Raw genomic sequence first — 24,404 nt, forward strand, 5'->3', positions numbered from 1 at the left:
TTAAACTACTCACTCATCTTGAGTCCACAATCTAGGAGGCATTACTCAATGTTCAAGGTAAATTAAAACATCAATATATGAATTAATCTTTAAACGGAAAAAGACGGCTGAGAGGAAGTCCCAGGAACATTTATTTCTTATTACGGAGTTGAAGTTATGACAGAAAATTCAGCCAGCTTAGCTTCCAGAAAAAAGTTTAACTGTTTTGATTCAAAGAAAACATATTTAACGGAATTTTAAGAACACATTTGCAAGGAAAGTTCAACCAAAATAAAGCGCCTAATTGCTGTGCTTTCGGTCGCAATTTAAGGAACTCTTGTCTTTTCTTTTGTGTTGTCTTAGAGACATCCGGATACATCCGTATTTTGCAATCCAGGAAATCTTGATTTTTATGAAGAAAATATTGTTTAAGTATCCAGTGCCTTGTTGTTTTTAGTATCCAGTCTCTGTTAGGCTGTAGTATAAAAGTTACTTTCATGTGTTTTAAAACAAAAAATGCAAGTGAAGCAAGATCTTTGTTTTGGTCTTCCTGGATCATACCAAAGTGAAATTGCAATGTTGTCTGTGGTTCTCTTGCATCCAACATGTCTTAGCGGATTTGTTTTTTTCTTTCCTGAAAAACTGAAGCTTGCAGGGGGCTCATTTTGTGTTGATCAGATTTTCACACAGGTTTGTCCCTCTCCCCTGATTTGACTGCTGCTTTTTTTGGCTGACTGCCGTCTGTGCATATGCCATTTTCAGTGTACGCCTGGAAGGGAGAAACAGACGAGGAGTACGTATGGTGCATTGAACAGACGCTGTTCTTCAAGGATGGGAAGCCACTGAACATGATTCTGGATGACGGAGGAGACCTGACTAACCTTGTACACACCAAGTACCCTGAGCTGCTGCAAGGTACCTGTATAATGCTGCCTGCCACAAGCTTTACCGTCTTCATTTTTGACCTGGCCTCTGTGTATTGAGGGGAGGGGGTACTTTTATTTTCAGGCGAGACATCAGTGGCACACCTTTTTCATGACACGCCCAGGCCCTGATTCCCAGGGGATAGGAACCTGCATCCCTCTGCACAACAGCACACAATGGCCAGGCCAAAAGAAGTTGTTACAGCAGACATTGGGCCATCAGGGCCAGGATCAGGATTTTGGATTTCCACAATGAATATGTACGAGACCTGTCGAGCAGGGACTGTCTCTTCATGTTCAAGTGTAAAGCGCTGCGTACGTCTAGTAGCGCTATAGAAATGATAAGTAGTAGTAGTAGAGACCTAGTCACATTCACTGCCTTTGTATGTAGACAGATCTCTTGCATATTCATTATGGAAATCCTGAAAATCTGAAAGGATTGCAGACTTCAAGGACTAAGTTCAGGGATCTCTGCCTTAGAGCCCCATCATCCCAGCAATTAGTCTAGTCAGTACCATGAGACCTGGGGCTGGAGCGTCCTGATAGAGTGAATGTCGCCTGTAGTCTCGTTTAGTTCCACTGCGTTCATAAAAAAGAAATAACTCAATGGTCACAGCACGTTTTTATAAGACATCTTTAAGTTCTTCCCGTTTTTTATTTTTGAGTTCAGTCTCTTTATAAACAAAGAATACAACCCTTGGAACAACCCAGGGTTATACAAACACATTACATTGTCCCATATTACAAATAAGCGGAGATTTAATTGAAAATCACACCTTAACATTTTGAGAAGCTCTGCCTTTTAATCACAGCAGCCTCCTCATACTTTCTAGTTAGACAGAGAACATACTACCAAGCATTCAGGGATAAAACCCAGTTACCCTTCCATTAGGCCAATTACTATAGCCATAATTACATCAAACAATCTAGGCGTCCACCCAACTCACATCCACATCTTATCAAAATGAAAAGTGGTAATAAATGTTGTGTGATCTTTGAGTCTCTTGCTCAAAGTATAGGGAAGCTATTCTCACCCAATGCAATGAAACTCCTGATACTACATAGTAACATAGTAGATGATGGCAGAAAAAGACCTGCATGGTCCATCCAGTCTGCCCAACAAGATAAACTCATATGCTACTTTTTGTATATACTGCTACTACTTAACGTTTCTAAAGCGCTACCTTGATTTGTATTTGCCATTGTCAGGACACAGACCGTAGAAGTCTTGCCCAACACTAGCCCCACCTCCCCCACCGGCTCTTCTGAGACACATCAGCCTTCTAGCAGTGTACAGTATGCCTGCAGGCACTCCTGCATTTCTCTAGGCAATACGCAATAGCAAGACGTCTTTTGACAAGCGACTTAGGGTCAGATGCAGTAGCTCACTTTCTCCAGTGCAGAAGCTGGCTAGCAGTTATCAACTGCTAACCTTGCTAGAAGTATGGGATCTGTAGCGCATTGTACTCTGAATGACTTTGGATACGAATCGTAGGCTGTTTTGCTGCACCTGAATGTCGGGAACCTTTTGTGGAAAGTGCTTAGGGTGCATCATACTCCAGCTTGGCTTCTGCTCTCTTCCTTAGGAATTAGAGGCATCTCGGAGGAGACGACCACAGGGGTGCACAACCTGTACAAGATGAATTCAAAGGGGACGCTTAAGGTTCCTGCAATCAATGTCAATGATTCTGTTACAAAGGTAATAGCTTCTTGCAAGTTGGTGCCACCCATTTGGCATGGAGCAGGGGCCACATTTTGACCAATAACTAAATGTGTTTATGCCAGTTCAGTGCTAGGAGGTGGAGCTAGCTTCCATGTTCTCATTGTTGGTATAAACAGATAACCTGCTGATTGTGATGTCATGGCCAGTGTAGTTCAATCCAGGGGTGTAGCAACGTGGGGCCACGGGGGCCTGGGCCCCTGTAGATTTGGCCCTGGACCCTCCTGCCAACGACCCTCCCCCCCCCCCCCCGCTGTCAACCCGCCATCACCGTCTGCTACCTTTGCTGGTGGCGGACCCCAACCCCCGCCAGCCGAGGTCCTCTTCGTTCTGTTTTTGAGTCTGACATCCTGCATGTACAACGTGCAGGACATCAGACCGAAGGAAGAAGAGGACCTCAGCTGGCAGGGGTTGGGGTCCCCCGCCAGCAAAGGTAAACGATGGGGGGGGGGGGGGTCAAAGTTGGGGGTGTCAGCAATGGCGAGGGGGGGGGGTCGGCGGCACTGGGGGGGGGCTAAAATGTGCCCCCTCACCTCGGGCTCTGGACCCCCCTCCCGCCGAAGTCTGGCTACGCCCCTGGCTCAATCTGATATTTGAGTGTGAGGTCATACAGATTTAACAAAAGTTCCAAGATGACTGGGTTGTTTGCAGGCTGCCAATCTTTATTTTGGAAAACAAGGAGTTCCAAGCAGAAAGACAGCAAAAACTTCCACAAATTCCAATAAGGCAGTCACAGAAGTGAAAGACCAGCATGTGTCAGGATGATGTGAAAATAGTTGTTTTCTTCATCCAAGAATAACAAGTCTCGGCTGAGTGAACTCGACACAGCCGTGTTTCGGCTCTACAGCTTTCATCAGGAGAACACTGCTGAATCTTCTCAAAGCAATATATCTCCATAGAAGGAATGACTTGAATACCAGAAGACCCTTTAAACCTGTGCTTCTCTCCAGGCACCCGGCAGCGTTAGTCATTTGTCAAGATAGGACTTACTGTTAATTGCTGTATGAAGAATAAAAACAGCTTTATTTTCACACGGTCTTCCGCTTCTGTGACTGACTTTTTATCTTAGATCACTTGGATAATTAAAGACCATATTCAGAACCCTTCAGATCCACCATGTTCATCTCAACAGCATCATCTTCAGTTGCCAAGCAAAATTAAGATTAGATTAGTCTCTACCTCAAAGTGTGTGTTCGGATATATGGAATGAGATTCTTATAGACTACTTTGCTGTTACTATTCATTCAAGAAAGATTTAAAAGCTTTGGTTTTTTTTTTCCAGAATTGTTTTAACTATTGTATTTTATTTATTTGTTTGTTGCATTTGTATCCCACATTTTCCCACCTCTTTGGAGGCTCAATGTGGCTTACAATACATCATGAATACTGGAAATATTTAAGAAAATAGACATTTAGTATTGCAAAAAATCTTGGGTAAACATGATAGTGATAAAGCATAATAGTAGTATAACAAGCAAGTATTGTAAGGCAGTACTGGATATATGTGGAGGAGTTCACATATGTTGATCTTTGTGGTATGCCTTGTCAAAGAGATGGGTCTTCAGTAGTTTGCGGAAGTTAGTTAGTTCATAGATCATTTTTAAGTTGCGCGGCAGCGCGTTCCAGAATTGTGTGCTCAAGTAGGAAAAGGTTGATGCATGCGTTAGTTTACATTTTAGACCTTTGCATTTGGGGAAGTGAAGATTAAGGAATGTGCGGGATGTTTTTTTTTTAGCGTTCCTGGGTCTGACATGTAGGCTGGGGCATCTCCCATGAATGAATGATTTTGTGAACTAGGGTACATATTTTGAACGTGATGCGTTCTTTGAGTGGGAGCCAGTGTAGCTTTTCTCATAGGGGTTTAGCACTTTCATATTTTGTTTTGCCGAATATGAATCTAGCTGCAGTGTTCTGGGCTGTCTGAAGTTTCTTGATTATTTGCTCTTTGCAGCCAGCGTAGAGTGCATTGCAATAGTCTAGATTGCTGAGTACCATTGTACCAGATTGCGGAAGACGGTCCTTGGGAAGAAAGGTCTTACTCTCTTTAATTTCCACATTGAGTGGAACATCTTCTTGGTTGTGTTTTTCGCGTGATTTTCAAGTGTTAGGTGACGATCAATGGTAACTCCAAGAATTTTTAGGGTGTCCGAGATTGGAAGATTGTTTTGGTGTGTTAATGGTGGTGAATTTGTTCGTGTTATGTTGAGAGGGGAGTATTAGGCATTGGGTTTTTTCTGCATTGAGTGTCAGCTGAAATGCATCTGCCCATGAATGCATGATATGTAGGCTCTGGTTGATATCTACTACTACTTAACATTTCTAGAGTGCTACTAGGGTTACGCAGCGCTGTACAATTTAACAGAGAGACAGTCCCTGCTCAAAGAGCTTACAATCTAATAGACAAGTGAACGGTCGGTCCGATAGGGGCAGTCTGGATTTACTGAACGGTAAGGGTTAGGTGCCGAACGCAGCATTGAAGAGGTGGGCTTTAAGCAAAGACTTGAAGATGGGCAGGGAGGGGGCTTGGCGTAAGGGTTCAGGAAGGTTGTTCCAAGCATAGGGTGAGGCGAGGCAGAATGAGCGGAGCCTGGAGTTGGCGGTGGTGGATAAGGGTACTGAGAGGAGGGATTTATCCTGTGAACGGAGGTTACGGGCGGGAACGTAAGGGGAGATGAGGGTAGAAAGATAGTGAGGGGCAGCAGATATCATTGTAAATTTCCTTTAAATCTTGTTTAAATGGGATGTAGATCGTTACGTCGTCTGCGTATATATATGGGTTGAGGTTTTGGTTTGATAGTAGTTTGGCCAAGGGTATCATCATTAAGTTGAGTAAGGTCGGTGAGAGTGGGGATCCCTGTGGAATTCCACATTCGGGTATCCATGTGGCTGATGTAGTCGAATTAGATGTCACTTGGTTTCAATCATTTTTATTCAAAACTTAAGAAGAAAAGTTATCATCATCATGTATGAACATCTGATATTTTCCCCCCATGTGGCTATAGATGTCACTTGGTATTTTATAAGAATTTGTATATTTTCAGTTTTAAACATTTATAGCTTTTCCATTGTTGTGTGTTTTTGTACTTTAATTCACATTGAGCTTGTTTGGTGACACCTGTCCTCAAAGTTTATGGTAGCAAATTATGCCACCCCCACCCCAGTGAAAACACCCTGTGCTGAATCAGCTTGTGTGGGACCAAAGGAAATTGTATCATTTGTACCCATACGGACTGGAAGAGGAAGGAGAAACATCCAGTGATGTCCAAGAGAGTGGGAGGTAGAAGGGGCAGGAAGGAGCCTGCTTGCCATTGTAGTATGGGCCATAAGATTTGGATCTCTATCCTCAAAGTCCCCCTCCCTCTGTTCGCGCACTTCGGTTGCAAATTGGAAACTGGTGGTAAAAAGGGATTACATTTACACAACAATCTTGTATTCCGCAAAACCACCTCAGTTCAGTGCGGATAACAAAAGACTGAGACAATTTGGGAATTTACAGTTATAAAGCTAAAACTATGTTTCTTAAAATAATTCCATACCAACTGTACCATAAACGTGAAGTCATTTGTCTTTTAAATTTAACTGAAACCACTGAGAGGAAAAAATGAGAAAAACTCAACCAAATATAATAGAAAACCACCATACAATGCCCTAAAAACCATAACACAGTTTAAATTGGGATCTTACAGCCACTGGTAACCAGTGAAGTTTTGCAAGGTAAGGGGGTTATGTGATCTCTATGTAATGCACATATAACTGTCACAGCAAGATTTTGAATCGTTTGAAACTTTTTTTTTTATAAGCTCAGTCATGTTACCAATGTAAACTGTTAGGATAATCCAACTTGGAAAGTAGCAAAAAGATTGTACTACAAGTCTAAAGCAGGAGAATTCAAAGTTTCTGCGAATTGCTGTCAATTTCCGTAAAAGGAAAGAACTTGTAACCACATGGTTAACTGACTGTCCACTTCAATCCTTAATATATGGCTGGTAAATTCAAATGTAAAGATATTATGCCCAATAGTAAAAGGTCTCTAGACCTTGTACATTATTTGGTGGACCAATCCAAAGAAACTTTTTGTTTTATCCTTCATCTCCTCATCAGTGGCGTTCCTAGGTTGGCTGCCACCCCCCCCCCCCCCCAGGTGCATCGGCGTCCGTTCCCCCCAGGGTGCAGCACAACACCCCCCTTAGCGCGATGACAACCCCCCCCCCAGCGCAATGACACCATGCCGATGTGCAACCCCCCCCCCCCCCCCCCCCCGGTGCATTTTTTAGCTGTTGGGAGCAGCCGCGTGGCTCTCGGCTCCGCTGGCTTCCCTGCTCCCTCTGCCCCGGAACAGGAAGTAACCTGTTCCGGGGCAGAGGGAGCAGGGAACCAGCGGAGCCGACAGGCGCGGCTGCTCTCTGCACCCCTCCAGCAGCGTGCACCCGGGGCGGACCGCCCCCACCGCCCCGCCCTTGGTACGCCACTGCTCCTCATGACTCTTTTAAACAAAGCAGCAAGATAGTAGTGTTGTCTGTGTATAAATAAAGATATGCAGCTTTAAACCCTTGAGAGCCTTTCCCATTGGCTGTAACAGCAGAATAAACAATACTGGGGACAGGGGTGACTCCTGGAGGACCTCACAAGTTGGAAACCCAACATCTGACAATGCATCCTGCATCTTATCCCTGTAACTACTACTATCAAAAAGCCCCTAAACTAATTCAGTACTGCACCTTGTAAACCAAAGCTGTCCAGCATAAATAAGTCGTGATCGATTAGGTCAAAGGCACTTGATAGATCAAATTGAATAATTGTGGCACTCTGACCCTAACTTGAAAGATATTTTCCGTGAGTCACTAAAGCTTCCAGAACCGGTTGCTGTGCTAAACCCTTTCTGAATGCCCGACTGGGAAGGGTGTAAGAAATCATATTTGTCGATATGACATGTTCATTGTTCCAAATCCCTCCATGATTTTTACCAACAGTGTATAAGCTACAGGTCTATAATTTGAAGTCTCAGTTAAATTGCTTTTGAATATAGACCCCTTAGTTCACCTTGACTGTATTGTTTTAACACTAATGCTTCCTGCCAGTGTACTTTGCATGCACCTCTCATGTTACTTAACGTCAAACGTGCACAGAAAGCATGTGCAGATCTGTGCAACGTTACTTACACTGCAGGCTGCCTGTCTTCAGGCTCGGTATCTGCTCTGACATTTTGCACAGTAACTTGTTGTCTCTTGGGACTTCCTCTGTTTTCCCTGTCATGACTAACCTTGACCCTCTGTTTCCTCAGAGTAAGTTTGACAATCTGTATGGCTGCCGAGAGTCCCTCATTGATGGTATCAAACGTGCTACAGATGTGATGATTGCTGGGAAGGTGGCAGTGGTGGCTGGCTATGGTGATGTTGGTAAAGGCTGTGCCCAGGCATTGAAGGCTTTTGGTGCCCGGGTCATCATCACGGAAATTGATCCCATCAATGCTCTGCAGGCAGCTATGGAAGGTGAGAACCGGGGGGGGGGGGGGGGGGGGGGAGACCATGGCCTGGTATTCTTTTAAAGAAATGCTACCATGTTATTGGTCACCCTGAGCTGACAAGAGCACCATGGAGTGATACAAAGCCATTATAAAATGAGGATGTTATAATGCCTTTGTATTGCTCCATGGTGCGACCGCACCTCGAATATTGTGTTCAATTCTGATTGCCACATCTCAAAAAAGATATAGTGGAATTTAGAAAAGGTGCAGAGAAGGGCGACGAAAATGATAAAGGGGATGCGACGACTTCCCAATGAGGAAAGGCTAAAGCGGCTAGGGCTCTTCAGCTTGGAGAAAAGGCGCCTGAGAGGAGATATAGAGGTCTATAAAATAATGAATGGAGTTGAACAGGTAGATGTGAAGCATCTGTTCACGCTTTCCAAAAATACTAGGACTAGGGGGCATGCGATGAAGCTACAATGTAGTACATTTAAAACGAATCGGAGAAAAGTTTTCTTCACTCAATGTGTAATTAAACTCTGGAATTCGTTGCCAGAGAATGTGGTAAAGGCGGTTAGCTTAGCGGAGTTTAAAAAAGGTTTGGACGGCTTCCTAAAGGAAACGTCCATAGACCGTTATTAAATGGACTTGGGGAAAATCCACTATTTCTGGGATAAGCAGTATAAAATGTTTTGTACTTTTTTGGGATCTTGCCAGGTATATTATGACCTGGATTGGCCACTGTTGGAAACAGGATGCTGGGCTTGATGGACCTTTGGTCTTTCCCAGTATGGCAATACTTATGTACTTAATGTACTCTGACAGTATAAGTGTGTTACCATGCACATGCTAATAATGCATATTCTAAAGTGAACACAATTTATGGTTAAGCATTTCTACTCTCTTGACTGGAAATATAATTAAAGATTAAATTCCAAAAGCATTGGGAAATTGTAATTTGATTGCTTGATTCCACTACATGGCAGTCTCAAGGGGAGAACACCATCCTTTGTGTGTCTGGGAGCAGCCATGTTGGAAGATTCCATTTTACATCACAGGTGTAATAGTATTTCATTGGTTCATGGCATCAGTGGAATGGGACAGTCGGACACCACTGTGGAAGTTTTGTGACACATTGATTCTAGAATGGGAAGGATTTGTGAGGGGGCAGTTCTGTCATTTAATTGTGGGGAGATGCTACCACATTATACGAAGAGCTGAAGCTCTGCACCAGGTACCATAAATATTTCTTCTAAAGCAGTGCATATCAGACTTCCCCTAGAGGCATACCTGGCCAGTCGAATCTTCAGGATTACCATTGCAAATATGCACGAGACAGATTTGCATACAGTTGGATTCCAATATGCTCAAATTTATCTCATAAATATTCATTTCGGCACACAAGAAGCAATGTTCTAAAGGGAACTACAAAGCAGGCTGTCACTAAAAGGGGCTGAAAAGAACTTGAAAAAAAAATCTGAGAAGCCCTTTCAATAATAGCTTAGGGCTGGCAGTGCAGTGTACAGTCGGCTCTGTTTCATTATCTCGCTTCTGGTTTGCTCATCCCCCTAATCAAATCACTGTGTTTAAACCTGGATCCCAACCTCTTCAAAGCATAACATGGTAAACTGCTGTGTGCCTGACACTAAAATTCATACTAAATGGACTTGGGAAAAATCCACAATTCCAGGAATAACATGTATAGAATGTTTGTACGTTTGGGAAGCTCGCCAGGTGCCCTTGGCCTGGATTGGCCGCTGTCGTGGACAGGATGCTGGGCTCGATGGACCCTTGGTCTTTTCCCAGTGTGGCATTACTTATGTACTTATGTCCTCTACTTGGCTCACTTTTATTACATAGAGCAGTGATTTAACCTATTGTGATGTCATAGTGGCTCATTCCACCAATAAGAGCCAACCTCATTAGTGATGTCACAATGGCTTGATTGTATAGAATGTTTGTACGTTTGGGAAGCTCGCCAGGTGCCCTTGGCCTGGATTGGCCGCTGTCGTGGAAAGGATGCTGGGCTCCATGGACCCTTGGTCTTTTCCCAGTGTGGCATTACTTATGTACTTAAGTATCATCACTTACTGTATTGGAGCCATTTTAATTAATGGACCTCCGAACTTGTTTGTATAGGCAGGGAGAACCGTATCTTACAGTGAAATGTTTATTTCCCTTTCAGGCTATGAGGTCACCACCATGGATGAGGCCAGTAAAGAGGGGAATATCTTCGTTACGACTACAGGCTGTGAGGACATAATCACTGGCAGGTGCTGACTGCTTCCCCCCCCCCCGTGCCCCCCCCCCCCCCTCTACCTTATTTTCCTGCAGGTGCTGGAACTGGAAGAGCAATGTGTGAGACCTGGCCCCTCAGTCCTGCTGTTCTGCCAGGCTCTCGAGTTCATTACTTCGTGCTGCGTATGGCAGATGAAGTGTAGAATCGGTTTCTTGCATTCTGGTGTATCAAGACCTGCAGGGAAGTTCTTGTTTGTTTATACACGGATTTTAATGATCAGTTATTCTGAGTAACAAAAGTTTTACCCATGGTAAGATGTGGGTAATGTTTTTGTGTTTTTTTTAAAGCCCTGGGGTGTGCTGTGATTATTCAAAACAAAACTAAGTAGGTAGGTTTGCTTTTATTAGGCCAAAGGAAATGTACTTATAACTTTGTGTGTCTTTTGCATAAATATCATATTTTGAAAGGAAAAAACTACAGATGTAATTTTGATTATTCAAAACTACACTTGTAGCTCCTTTCTGACTTAAGCACACCTCAGGAGTATCTCCTAAACCTCACAGGTAAAAGCTACTGCCTACTAATAGATTATACTGCTCACTATTCACTAGTAGACCTGTCAGTGACTTGTAACTGTGCCCAGTAATCCTCAGTAGGCGTGATGTAGACACTGATAATCTCATAAGTTTTAAGGGACATTTAGTGTGAGGGGTGTTGAGGTTTCTAAGGTTTCATGGAGGCGATTGTCTTGTGCTCCCAGATAATCATATGTTTCTGCTTTTGTCACCTCAGCCACTTTGAGCAGATGAAGGATGACGCTATCGTGTGCAACATTGGCCACTTCGATGTGGAGCTTGATGTCAAGTGGCTGAATGCGAATGCTGCTGAGAAAGTAAACATTAAGCCTCAGGTTGGTAACACAGAACAAATTGGGGGGGGGGGGGGGGGTTCAAATCGGCATGGATTTTGTTTATGAATGATGTAGTTAAGGGGTTAGACACGTTACTAGGGCCAGGTCCATAAACCATCATTAGGGAGCAAACCAGGATGAAAAAGTCTAAAGCAGAAATTTATTGTAGCAACATGAGGGATAAAAACAATGCCTAACTTGGCAAAGATTCGCCCTACCCAAGGCTGCCTCAGGGGCAAATAATTCTAGGTAAAGCAGCCAGCACCAGTCAAGTGAACTCTCTTCCTTGATTTATAGCTGTGTTGCGTTATTGTGGTATGGATTGGACTCTGTCAGAGACGAGATGCTGACTTGAAAATCTAGAGAGCAGCCGAGTCTGTCCATACTTCCTTGGCCCTGAGAAAGAGGCTACTCTCCCCCCCCTGCTGTCCAAGTGATGGGGTGGAGCTTAGTCCTTGTGTTCTAGCTCTCCCCCCCCCCCCCCCCCCACTGCTGCTTTTAATGCTGCTCCACCCGCCTGTCCATGCTTCAGGAGCAAAAACAGGAAGGAGGAAAGGGGAGGTTAGTTGATCTGAGCCTGCTGTGTCTGCAGAGAGAGTAGCAGCCATTGGGGTCAAATTGAGCCTGACAGGTAAAAGACACAGGGAGCCTGCCCTGTCTGCAAGGAGTGCTTTGAAACCTTCAGCAGCCAATCTTGAATCCTTCTTATGCACTTTGATAGTACTGGACGTGGTGGTCTAGTCCGTGCCAGAGTTCAGAGCACTGCAGTGATCCAGGGAAAGAACAGGGGTGGGCAACGTTTTATACACTAGCGGGCTGCAATATTTAATTCTGGAACCAGAAATGCACAGAGTTCATAGATCTTCTGGGATAAGTAAAAATGGAACTAAAAACAATGGAAACAAAACTGCTAGAGTGGCTATTCTGAAAATATTTGTGAAATACAAACAGTATTTAAAATCACCAAATTATACAATGGTACTTTCTGTGTGTACTTCCCATGGTCTTATGGGCCACACAAAATTTAATGGCAGGCTGCATTTGGCCTGTGTGCCGCAGGTTGCCCACCCCGTCTTACAATGTGAGTTCAGTTCTCTTCCTTTTGTGACTTTGGGCAAGGTCCATTTTATTTCCTTATTCTTTTGGAATCCAGTTGAAAGCAAATGTCTTTTAGTATGACCAGTAGAAAGGCTGGTATTCTAGGTTAGCCTCAGTTCAGTGCCCCGTGCATTTCTTTTGTAAAGGTGTCCCACACAGATTACTCACCAATTATGAAACATGAAAAAGTGTTTCCCCAAGGGTTTGGTAGAGCTAGATCCCTTTATTTCAAAGTTAAAAGGGGTGGGGCGGGGGGGTCTCAAACACATACACACACAAGCATGAACTTATCTGTGAGAAAACTGGCAATTTTGCTCCTCTCCCTTGCCCTCAAGCAATCCCCAGCTTTGGAAACTGAAAAGTTTTTTTTTTTGGGGGGGGGGAGGGGGGGGGGGGTTGATCACACAGAAAAACACACTGTAGCATCTCATGAGCCTCTCAGCTCGATTGAATCCAGATAACATCTCCCCAATACTCTGTTACTGACCCTTTTTCACTTTCCACGAAGGTGGATCGCTACACAATGAAAAACGGTAACCACATCATTCTACTGGCAGAGGGCCGGCTAGTGAACCTGGGCTGTGCCATGGGACACCCCAGCTTTGTCATGAGCAACTCCTTCACCAATCAAGTGCTGGCACAGATTGAGCTTTGGACCAATCACACCAAGTATCCTTTGGGTGTGCACTTCCTGCCAAAGAAGGTAAGTGGCCTTCCATAGGTTCTGTACGGATGATTCCCCAGCTCTGTATTTCAGTGGGACGTTAACCACAGTGGCTGCTGCAGTCTGATCTGCATTTATATTCTGCTGACTCCTTACATACATAAGTAATGCCACACTGGGAAAAGACCAAGGGTCCATCAAGCCCAGCATCCTATCCACGACAGCGGCCAATCCAGGCCAAGGGCACCTGGCAAGCTTCCCAAACGTACAAACATTCTATACAATCAAGCCATTGTGACATCACTAATGAGGTTGGCTCTTATTGGTGGAATGAGCCACTATGACATCACAATAGGTTAAATCACTGCTCTATGTAATAAAAGTGAGCCAAGTAGAGGACATAAGTACATAAGTAATGCCACACTGGGAAAAGACCAAGGGTCCATCGAGCCCAGCATCCTGTCCACGACAGCGGCCAATCCAGGCCAAGGGCACCTGGCGAGCTTCCCAAACGTACAAACATTCTATACAATCAAGCCATTGTGACATCACTAATGAGGTTGGCTCTTATTGGTGGAATGAGCCACTATGACATCACAATAGGTTAAATCACTGCTCTATGTAATAAAAGTGAGACATAAGTACATAAGTAATGCCACACTGGGAAAAGACCAAGGGTCCATCGAGCCCAGCATCCTGTCCACGACAGCGGCCAATCCAGGCCAAGGGCACCTGGCGAGCTTCCCAAACGTACAAACATTCTATACAATCAAGCCATTGTGACATCACTAATGAGGTTGGCTCTTATTGGTGGAATGAGCCACTATGACATCACAATAGGTTAAATCACTGCTCTATGTAATAAAAGTGAGCCAAGTAGAGGACATAAGTAATGCCACACTGGGAAAAGACCAAGGGTCCATCGAGCCCAGCATCTTGTCCACGACAGCGGCCAATCCAGGCCAAGGGCATCCGGCGAGCTTCCCAAACGTACAAACATTCTATACATGTTATTCCTGGAATTGGCACAAAGGGGATTACAAAATGTTAACCAGAACAATTATCTGGGAGTTAGAGTAAATCAGCACAGAAAATGAAAATACAAAATGTATATATTCCAAACATTTTTAAAATAAGTGCCAGTAAGTGTTGAGGGAACGTGTAGGAAGGCAGAACTTTGAATCCTATTGGTTACAAATTCCAAAATTGGACAGATTGAAAACCGATAGAAAACTCTCTTTTTGTGACACTCTCCCTTCGGAGATTCTTTTGACCTGAGGGTTCTAGTATTTGAAAATGAATATATGCACAGTAAATAACAGCAGAAAAAGACCTGCACAGTCCATCCAGTTTGCTGAACAAGGTGGCCAGAGCAGCACCCACCGCTCTGCATGGGCCCCAGTCACCCATGGTTAAACACTGGTTGTGAAGTTTCCACCATGCCAACCATATAGGCAGCCAAATATGATGGAGTCTTGGTTATACCTACATATCATCCCCAATGTCTTCCCCTCTCCCCTGAGCTGCACAGCACCCTCTCTCGCAACATGTGACACTGATCATTGTTGCCAGGGTTGCGGTTTTTCCGCCCAATTGGGCAGGTTTCCGCGAGCGGCTGCAGGGTGCGTTTTTTTTTTTTTTTTTTTGGGGGGGGGGGGGGGGGGGGGGTTCCCGTGGCCGCTGTGTGGGTTTGGGCGCTTTTTTCCGGGGCTTCTATTGGTCCAATTTGGTCCAATAGAAGCTTTTCCGGGACTTCTATTGGTCCAATAGAAGCTTTTCAGGGGCGGGGTTGACGTCGGGGCGGGCCGAATGATGTCAGGGACGAAGCCAGGGGCGTGGTTGGTGACGTGGGAGGCGGGGTTTGACTATGGGCGTTTTTTGGGCGGGTTTAGGGCTGATTTTGAGCTGGGAAAAATTTTCCCATCTGGCAAGCCTGACACTGATCACACCGGAGTTGCCAAACTTCACTTGTCTTTTGCTGTTTGTGGGACAGACCGTATAGAAGTCTGTCCGGCATCGATCTTAGTTCCCACGCACTAGATTTGGCGAATCTTCTTTCAGTCTTGCCATTTGCAGGACACAAAAATAACCCTCAAAGATGTTCTTGGCTTGTACCTTCAAAACTCTTATACAATGCAAGCCAATTTAAAGAGAACACACACACCTAGCTTGGATGTTAAGACTACAACAAGTGCAGGGTCTTCACAGAATGTGCGAAGGAGCCGAGGTCTTTGGGTTGCCTGTCTTCTTGTCTTTGATGTTGCAGCTCCATGGAAATTTTCCCAGAGGTTGAATTGCTTTTTCATCTCCACCTACAGCAGCAGTTAACACCTCCTTGTCAGATTGTGAATTTTGTAGATGTGGCTGTTCTAACCAGTTCCAGATATCTAGCAGCCTGGGCTTCCCACAAAGTTGTAGTGTCAGCGGGATGTGTCTGTATTAACCCTACAACACTATGTAGTGCTTGTAGCATGGTGCGGTTTCCTACCTTGCATCTCTGTAGGAGCCATTTCCCTCCTGGAGACACGGTCCTTCCAGTCTCTGCACTGACTGATAGAGCTGTGGCAGGTCCATCCACTGGTGCAGGCTGCTTGGCAGTTCAAATTCTGGGGATGACCCTATTAAGATTTTGTATCCCTCTGCCCATCCAAGTGATATTTACATAGTTCTTGGATAACCTGCTTGAAGTCTCCTTCCCATGGTCTAAGACCTAACATTCTTCTGTTTATATATTTGGGTTTATTTCATGCCTTTTCAGTAGTAGCACAAGCCAAGTTACCTTTAGAAATGACAAGAATTTCCCCATTGCTAACCCATGGGATCCTTGCTGGAATTATACAGTTACTTGATTCTGAATCTGAACTCAGTGGCTTTGACCTAGTAAGGAGCTGAGCTGGCTTGGATGTGACTCCCTGGCTATTCTTGCATCTAGTTCAGGGGTGGGAACCATGGTCTTCGGACCACAACCCAGCGTGGTTTTCAAAGATTTCAACGATGAATATGCTTGAGATTGATTTGCATGCTGTGCTTCCATTTTATGCAAATAGTTCTCATGCATAGTCATTATGGAAATGTTGAAAACCCAATGGGGTTATGGCCCTCGAGGACCGTGGTTGTCCAGCCCCTGAGCTAGTTGAATCCCAAAGTGCAACAGGCAAGGAACAGCACATTGTAACCCTATTGTGTATGTTGTCCTGTTAAAATAACTCTGGCTTTGATCTCATGCTTCCTGTTTCATTTGTTTGTTTTTTCAGCTGGATGAGGCTGTAGCTGCTGCTCACCTGGATAAACTGGGTGTCAAGCTGACCAAGCTGACTGACAAGCAGGCCAAGTACCTGGGACTGGACAAAGATGGACCCTTCAAACCAGACCATTACAGATACTGAGTCTGACATGACACTACAAAGCACCTAAAGAAACGAGCAGTGTTTATTGCCCTCTGCTCTGTCTCAATTTTTAACGGTTTCTTTCCAGCTCTGTACTGTCTGGAGTCATGCAAGTAACTGGAGAGAAGAATTGTGTATTTGTCTGGCAGTTGCTTGAGCTGTTAACTGCAGTTCTAAGACTTGGTAAGCAGGGTGGAAAAAAACAAATCAATCCAAATCGGAAAGCCAGCGTCATTTGGTTTGCAGTTTATCATCTGTTAGAATGGTGTTTACATGCTTGTAATAAAAACAACCAAAAAATTGGCAATTTCCAGGTTTGTCTTTATTGGAAGTTATCTGTGTGCTTGAAAGGAAAGTACAGACCCTGGGTTGAGTAATAAGGGCTTTTATTTAAAGAGCAGTCCTAGTGTGTGTGTGTGAAAAGAATGCTTTTATCCTTAGTGGTGCAGTGGAGTCGCTCAGAACCGAGTGTGCAGTGGTATAAGAAACCCCCCCCCCCCTTCCCCTGGGATGTAATAGAGTATAAGACTCCACCCTCTGGATCTATTTAGGTGTTGAATGGTATAGCATGATCGTAAGGTGCTCCATAAGATATAATTGGATGTAATGTGGGATGCAGGCCGTACTGTAGGAGGGATTCCTCAGGGCACAATGGGTATGTAGTATTTACAGAATGTTGCCAGTTCTGGAGGGAGACCGATACCTGAGTTTAACAGCCACTGCAGTGCATTCTAGGTTTGCAGTCCTTTTTATAAAACTTACTCCTCACCGGCCTCCCACTTAGCCATCTATCCCCCCTTCAGTCTGTTCAGAACTCTGCTGCACGTCTCATATTCCGCCAGAACCGATATACTCATATCACCCCTCTCCTCAGGTCACTTCACTGGCTTCCGATCAGATACCGCATTCAATTCAAGCTTCTCCTTCTTACCTACAAATGCACTCAGTCTGCTGCCCCTCACTACCTTTCTACCCTCATCTCCCCTTACGTTCCCGCCCGTAACCTCCGTTCACAGGATAAATCCCTCCTCTCAGTACCCTTCTCCACCACCGCCAACTCCAGGCTCCGCTCATTCTGCCTCGCCTCACCCTATGCTTGGAACAACCTTCCTGAACCCTTACGCCAAGCCCCCTCCCTGCCCGTCTTCAAGTCCTTGCTTAAAGCCCACCTCTTCAATGCTGCGTTCGGCACCTAACCCTTACCGTTCAGTGAATCCAGACTGCCCCTATCGGACCGACCGTTCACTTGTCTATTAGATTGTAAGCTCTTTGAGCAGGGACTGTCTCTCTTTGTTAAATTGTACAGCGCTGCGTAACCCTAGTAGCGCTCTAGAAATGTTTAGTAGTAGTATGAGTACCATTATGCATCAGAAAGCCAGGGCTAGTCTGAAATCTCCTTCCGAAAGTTTGGTCTGTGCCCTGAAAAAGACAGGTACAAATCAAGGTAAGGTATACACAAAAAAGTGGCGCATTTCTTGGGCAGACTGGATGGACCATGCAGGTCTTTTTCTGCCGTCATCTACTATGTTACTATGTAGAAAGCCAGGGCTAGTCTGAAATCTCCTTCCGAAAGTTTTGGCAGTTCTACTTGATTTTTATTTTAAAATCTTTATATTCCACCCTTCTGGTCCAAAGAAATATCCACAGTGGATTACATTTAAACATACATAATGAAATTCAAAACAATACAAACATTCATAAATTACAACTCATAAAATATCTACTGTCCACAATCTATACAGACCCTCGATCTTTTTATCCTCTGTAAGCCTGTCACAATAGCTCCGCTTTAAATAGCTAAATACTAACACTCAGATTCTGTTTAGGATCCCAGATCCGCAAGTAAACTAATTAGTCAATTAAGTGCTAACAATTATCGGCTTTAACAAGCACTTGGATCTGCCCTATTCTATAACAGACATGCCTAATTTTCTTCGCTTACAACTGAAAGGGGTGTGGCCATGGGAGGCGCATGGGTGGGCCAGGGTGTTCCCAGAAATTAGGTGCAATGTTATGGATTTGCCTGTAAGTTGTGTGCAAGCATTTTGGCAGGTGTAGATCATTATTTTATTTATTTAACACATTTATACCCCACATTTTCCCACTAGTAGTAGGCTCAATGTGGCTTACACAAGATCATAGGGAAAACTACAGTTCATTATAATACAATTAAACAATGTAATAGTAAAATAGTAAATGATTATGTATCGTAAAGAACAACACAGATCGTAAGAGTGAATAAAAAATAAGGTCTATGGATATTGTTGTAACAGTGGAAAAGGTAAATTAGGTTGAGTCAGGAAAGTATGCCTTATTGAACAAGGTGGTCTTCAGTGATTTCTACTACTTACTACTACTACTTAACATTTCTAAAGCGCTACTAGGGTTACGCAGTGATGTACAATTTAACATGGAAAGACAGTCCCTGCTCGAAGAGCTTACAATCTAAAAGACAAATGTACAGTTAATCTGATAGGTCAGACAGATTGGGGCAACCTATATGTTCGAAAGGTTAGGTTCCGAACGCAGCATTGAAGAGGTGAGCTTTAAGCAAGGATTTGAAGATGGGTAGGGAGGGGGCTTGGCGTAGGGATTCAGGAAGATTGTTCCAGGCATAGGGTGAGGCAAGGCAAAATGAGCGGAGCCTGGAGTTGGCAATGGTGGAGAAGGGTACTGAGAGGAGGGATTTGTCATGTGAGCGGAGGTTACGGGCAGGAACGTAGGGGGAGATGAGGGTAGAGAGGTAGTGAGGAGCAGCAGAGTGAGTGCATTTGTAAGTAAGGAGGAGAAGCTTGAATTGGATGCGGTATCTGATCGGAAGCCAGTGAAGCGACTTGAGGAGAGGGGTGATATGAGTATATCGGTTCTGGCGGAATATAAGACGTGCGGCAGAGTTCTGAATGGATTGAAGGGGGGATAGATGGCTGAGTGGGAGGCCAGTGAGGAGCAAGTTGCAGTAGTCGAGGCGAGAGGTAATGAGAGCGTGGACGAGAGTTTGGGTGGTATGCTCAGTGAGGAAAGGGCGAATTTTGTTGATGTTGAAAAGGAAGAAGCGACAGGTTTTGGCTATCTGCTGGATATGCGCAGAGAAGGAGAGGGAGGAGTCGAAGATGACCCCGAGGTTGCGGGCAGATGAGACGGGGAGGATTAAATTTAGATAGTTCTGAGTTGATTTTAAGAATTTAGGTAGTGCATTCCAGAGCTGTGTTCCTATGAAGGAAAAGCTGGATGCGTAGATAGACTTGTATTTAAGACCATTGCAGTCTGGATAATGTAAATTTAAATAACGGGAAAGACTGGAACTGTTTCTGGGTGGTAGGTCAATTAGATTTAGCATGTAACCAGGAACTTCACCATAAATAATCCTGTGAATCAAGGTGCAGACCTTGAAGGCAATACGTTCCTTAATGGGGAGCCTAATGTAGTTTTTCATGAAGGGGTTTGGCAGATTCGAATTTAGGTTTTCCAAAAATCAATCTTGCTGGTGTTTTGGGCGGACTTGGCCTTTTTTTTTTTTTTTTTAACAGTTGTTTACTGAATCTGGCCCTTAATCTTGTTCCCTCTTGAGATCCTCTGGCAAGGAATTCTATACCTTGGGTCTGTGGCCGAGAACCTTGTTCTTTAAACTTACAAACGTGCTATAGATCTGTGGTCTTTGCAGAATACAAGGAGCAGCCTGGCACATAAGGGAACAGATTATTGAACAACCCCCTTGTGGAGGGTAATTGTATAAAAGAGATACCTATTTGGAGCCTGTTATGTAAAGAAAAGTACTTGCCTATTTTCCTGTATAAAATACTTGCATAACTGGGTCTACCTGTGTTTGTGTATGGGGGGGGGGGGGGGGGGGGCATTTAAAAAAAATATTACTCAAATTTCCAACAAAATAGAAATTCCACTAAGCTGCCAGCATAAACATGTGCTCACACTCATACTAGCCATAAGTAGGAGTAGGGAGGAATTTCTCCGTGGGGTGGGGGCAGAGTAATTTTTTACATTACCCAACAGTTTCCTGTGGAGCAGATCATAATGAGGGTGATGTCAATGAGAATCACTTTATATATAGTGGGGCAGAAGGTTTTAGAAAAACCACAGTAGCAAACGGCTAAGAAAGCCAGAGGGGGAAATGCCCCCTTGCAGCTGTATAGCTGGTGTAAATGCTCATGTCTAGAGTCAGCAGATGAGTGTAAACTCACAGTATTGTATGTTATGTACTCATACTCCCCTCCCCCCCATATGAAGGCACTATTATAGATATGCAGTGTACTTAAGGAATAACGCACGGGCAGGTGATGTGTTCACATAGATGAGTAAATGAGGCTCTTTGGTGCCTTTAGATACCAAGATACATATCTTGAAGGTAATCCTCTGCTCCCCTGACAGCCAGTTTAATGCCAGAAACAGGCTCCCTCTTCAACAAGCTGTCAATAGGCAGCTGAATTTGGGACTATTGGTGAAGACTGCATCCATGTACTGAGGCAGACCTAGAAGCAACTCATTACAATAGCCTAATGTTCCTGGATTGCCTTCAAATTTCCTTTTAGTATTCTTAACCATAAGATCATTGATGCAGTGTTCTGGTTAACATACGATGCATGATCTTATGATAAGAAGAATACTAAAAGGAAATTTGAAGACAATCTAGGAACATAAGACCTTTGAAGTAAAAATGATGAAATATGTTGACACCTGAAGAACAGGAACCAACTAGGTCGCAAGTACCTGGCAGAAACCCAAATCGTGGCCACAGACAAGTCAGTCACAACAAGGGCGACGAAGAAAAAAAAAAAAGGGGCAACAGACAATGTAGAAACTTGCACCTTTATTAAACATCCAGGACTCAACACAAGCTGTGTTTCGGCCCACAAGGGCCTTCCTCAAGAGTCTCTTGGATAGGATGTATGCTGTTGAGACTAAAATGATGCAGATATGATCAATATCTGAAAGAAGGGGGTAGTCCTTGTTAATTCTCCAAAACTCTCACAAAATAGGATCAAATTTGGCAGGGGGAGGAGGGGGGAATCTGGTTAAAGATGCATCGTTTTAAAATGAAACAGGTGGGGACTGGGTGTTCAACAGAAACGAGCTTGCTCTTTTGTTTTTGTGTTAAGGCCCAATGCATTTTTTTTGGGGAGAAGCCATTTTAAACTGCTGTGGTTTAGCGGCTGGAACTGCTTCTCCTCCTCCCCTCTCCTGTCACAGGCACACCTACATCTATTCATGAACAAAAACAAATACAGATCCACAAGTATATAGAGCAGCTGAAACTAATGGATGAAATGGTTCACAGTGAGCATGGAAAGGCACAACACAGTGCCATGTCTCATTCACTGGAAATCTTGTAAGCGTTACAGCATCACTACCACAAAAGCATTGGGATCACGGCCCGAAGAGAATTGTGGAAAATGAGCACAGAGGACATCCCCATCTTGACAGAAAAAGCTAGATGTAAGAAAAACTGGCTGTAGTGGTAAAACAGAAAAAAACAAACTTTCTCGGAGATATTGCTTGTTAAGGTTTTTATCAAGACCGGAGCATATGCTTCTTTACTTCCTTACACCGTGACAATCTAACAAGTGGATAACCATATTTGAAACTTCTGACGCAGGCCCATCCGGCCAAAACACAGCTGTGTTGAGTCCAGAATCATCTGTAATAAACTGTTTTTACTGACTGGAATGTTGTCCGCTCATCGTTGCGTCATCTTCGCTGTCTTGTTGCACTATTATAGAATATGCCTGATTTGTGCCAAATTTTGGTCGTAATTTTGGGCACCATATATAGTATCCGGTGCTGTATGTGTGACTAGCTGGTTAGTTAGTTCTTCCAGTAAAGGCTTGGAGAAGAGCCGAGCGTTCACTTGCTTCCTGGAGAGAGTCTTGCTCTTATGATAGTCTGACTCCTAGTACTAGCACCATGATATTACCACATGCAGCGTGCTTAGGGGTCTATTTATTCATTACATTTGTATCCCACATTTTCCCACTTATTTGCAGGCTCAATGTGGCTTATATAGTACCATAAGGCGTTCGCCAAGTCTGGTAGATAACAAATACAAGCCATGCTCCAAAGTGGCCGGTGCTACAATTAGAGCATGGGTTTGCTACACACTCCAGCCATGGACATGGCCTTTTTAAAAATGGCTACGTGCTAATTTCCCCATTAGTGCGTGACCATTACTGCCACCTTTTTAGGAGGTCAGGACTCCTGTGCTAATCAGGTAACACGTAGTATTGTGCCTGCTCTACCCAATTAGCACAGGCACACCTACTCTCTGCCCCCAAATGCATCTCCCGATGCAAAAAAAAAAACCCCACACTTTTTTACCACTGGAATTGCGTATGCTGATGGCCAAACTACTGTGGGACATCTGTGTGTCCTGCGGTACTGCCCTTTTACTGTGCAGAAGGCCCACATTAGTCCTACTGCGCCTTAGTAAAAGGGCACTTAGTGAGTAAATGCAAGAGGGCATTCATTGGGGAGGAGCAGGAGCAAGACCAATATCTGTGCATGTAACTCACAAAATACTGTTACATGCTCTAATGCCACACGTGGGGACATGCAATTATGTCTGCTATTGACATAGCGTATGGGTGTGTGCCCAGATGCTGTTATAGAATTAGCATTTAGTGTGCTGCATTTAGATGCCGTTATAGAATTACCCCTTACTTACAAAATCATGTGTTAATTTACTGTAATGCATGTTGGTTTAAGGAACTATGGCCTTCCTAATAATGAGATGCAAAGCAGGTACATGCATGCAGAACACCTCATTATTCTTGAATAACACAGCTTGTACTGCAACGTCAAAAGCTGTATGATTCCAGGAAAAATTATGCCAGCTAAAAGCCACCATTGTTTTTCATGACTGGGAGCATTGAGCCGCTGATGCGCAGCCCAACACTCCTGGGAGGCATGTCTTACAGTGGCCATGGTCTGGGCTTCCTGGATCCCCCCCCCCCCTGTACTCAGACCCACCATCTTCTGATGACACATTATATTGCACTGCCTCCACTGCATGCAAATCTCTCTCATGAATATTCATTGTAGATATTCTGAAAGCCTGACTGGCTGGGGTGCCTCCAGGATCAGGTTTGGGAACCACTGATTTAGTAGGATATAATAATTTCAAATAAGTAAAATGGCACAAAACAATAAGCTTCAAACTCAGCACCACTGGTGGTAACAGCGGTTAGCGTATCTGGGTTAAAAAAAAAAGGTATGGACAAATTCCTGTAGGAAAAGTCCATAGTCTGCTTTTGAGACAGACATGGGATTTGTAGTATGGAGTGTTGCCACGATTTGGGTTTCTGCCAGGTACTTGTGACATAGTTGGCCACTGTTTGGAAAACAGGATACTGGTCCATGGCTACTCTTATGTTCTTGGGCCTTAGTTCCTAGAGTTTCAATGTCTGCTTCAATCACCCAATCCTTATATTTCGTTTATGACTACTCTGTCTGTGTAGGAGTGGCCACCGGATCCGGCCTGCAACAGCACTGGATCAGGACTGTCAAAGACCTGTGCATATTTACCCAAGGACTTTGCCTTCTTTAACACCAGATTCCAGACCTGAACTTTTACAGAACGTTTATATTCTCTTGCACTGTGCCTTAACCACAAATTGTCAGCTCCTGCTTGCAAGATACAAAAGTTGCTGAAATGACTGTTTGAGACAGGATGCAGGTGCAGTAGATAACAGCTTGTAACATTTAGTAGCCAAGGCTTGAACACAGAACCAGCCTGCACGTAGACGCCACATGAATAGAAGATAGCCTGGGAGCGTCGCCACCCCCACCCTGCCTTTCTGAGCCTTACGCTCCATTGAGCCTTATCAACTCTGTGAAAGAAGCATTGTGTGATTTTACATCTGGACCCCCCAGGAAAGTCAAAGCTAGCGAACAAACCTCTTACCAAATGTGGTGGAATTGGGGTACATATAAGAACTATAATTCCAACCTTCAATGATATAAAGGAATCCTGTTCCGAGGGAATGGATCCTCAGAAGCTTAGCTGAGATTAG

The 24,404-nt window shown here is 44.2% G+C and overlaps 1 protein-coding gene across 1 annotated transcript in view; it reads left to right on the forward strand.

Annotated features, from left to right (window-relative positions):
• Nucleotides 1-16,690, forward strand: part of AHCY (adenosylhomocysteinase) — a 33,110-nt gene extending 16,420 nt beyond the window's left edge. The window contains exons 4-10 of the mRNA XM_030212258.1: nt 742-894; nt 2,489-2,601; nt 7,904-8,111; nt 10,272-10,359; nt 11,118-11,235; nt 12,842-13,036; nt 16,252-16,690. Coding sequence (XP_030068118.1) covers nt 742-894; nt 2,489-2,601; nt 7,904-8,111; nt 10,272-10,359; nt 11,118-11,235; nt 12,842-13,036; nt 16,252-16,383 — 1,007 coding nt within the window. The 3' untranslated portion in view covers nt 16,384-16,690. The remainder of the gene's footprint in view (nt 1-741; nt 895-2,488; nt 2,602-7,903; nt 8,112-10,271; nt 10,360-11,117; nt 11,236-12,841; nt 13,037-16,251) is intronic.
• The last annotated feature ends 7,714 nt before the right edge of the window (nt 16,691-24,404 follow it).

This window comes from Microcaecilia unicolor, chromosome 8 (genome assembly GCF_901765095.1).
Source record: "Microcaecilia unicolor chromosome 8, aMicUni1.1, whole genome shotgun sequence".
Classification (NCBI taxonomy): Eukaryota; Metazoa; Chordata; class Amphibia; order Gymnophiona; family Siphonopidae; genus Microcaecilia; species Microcaecilia unicolor.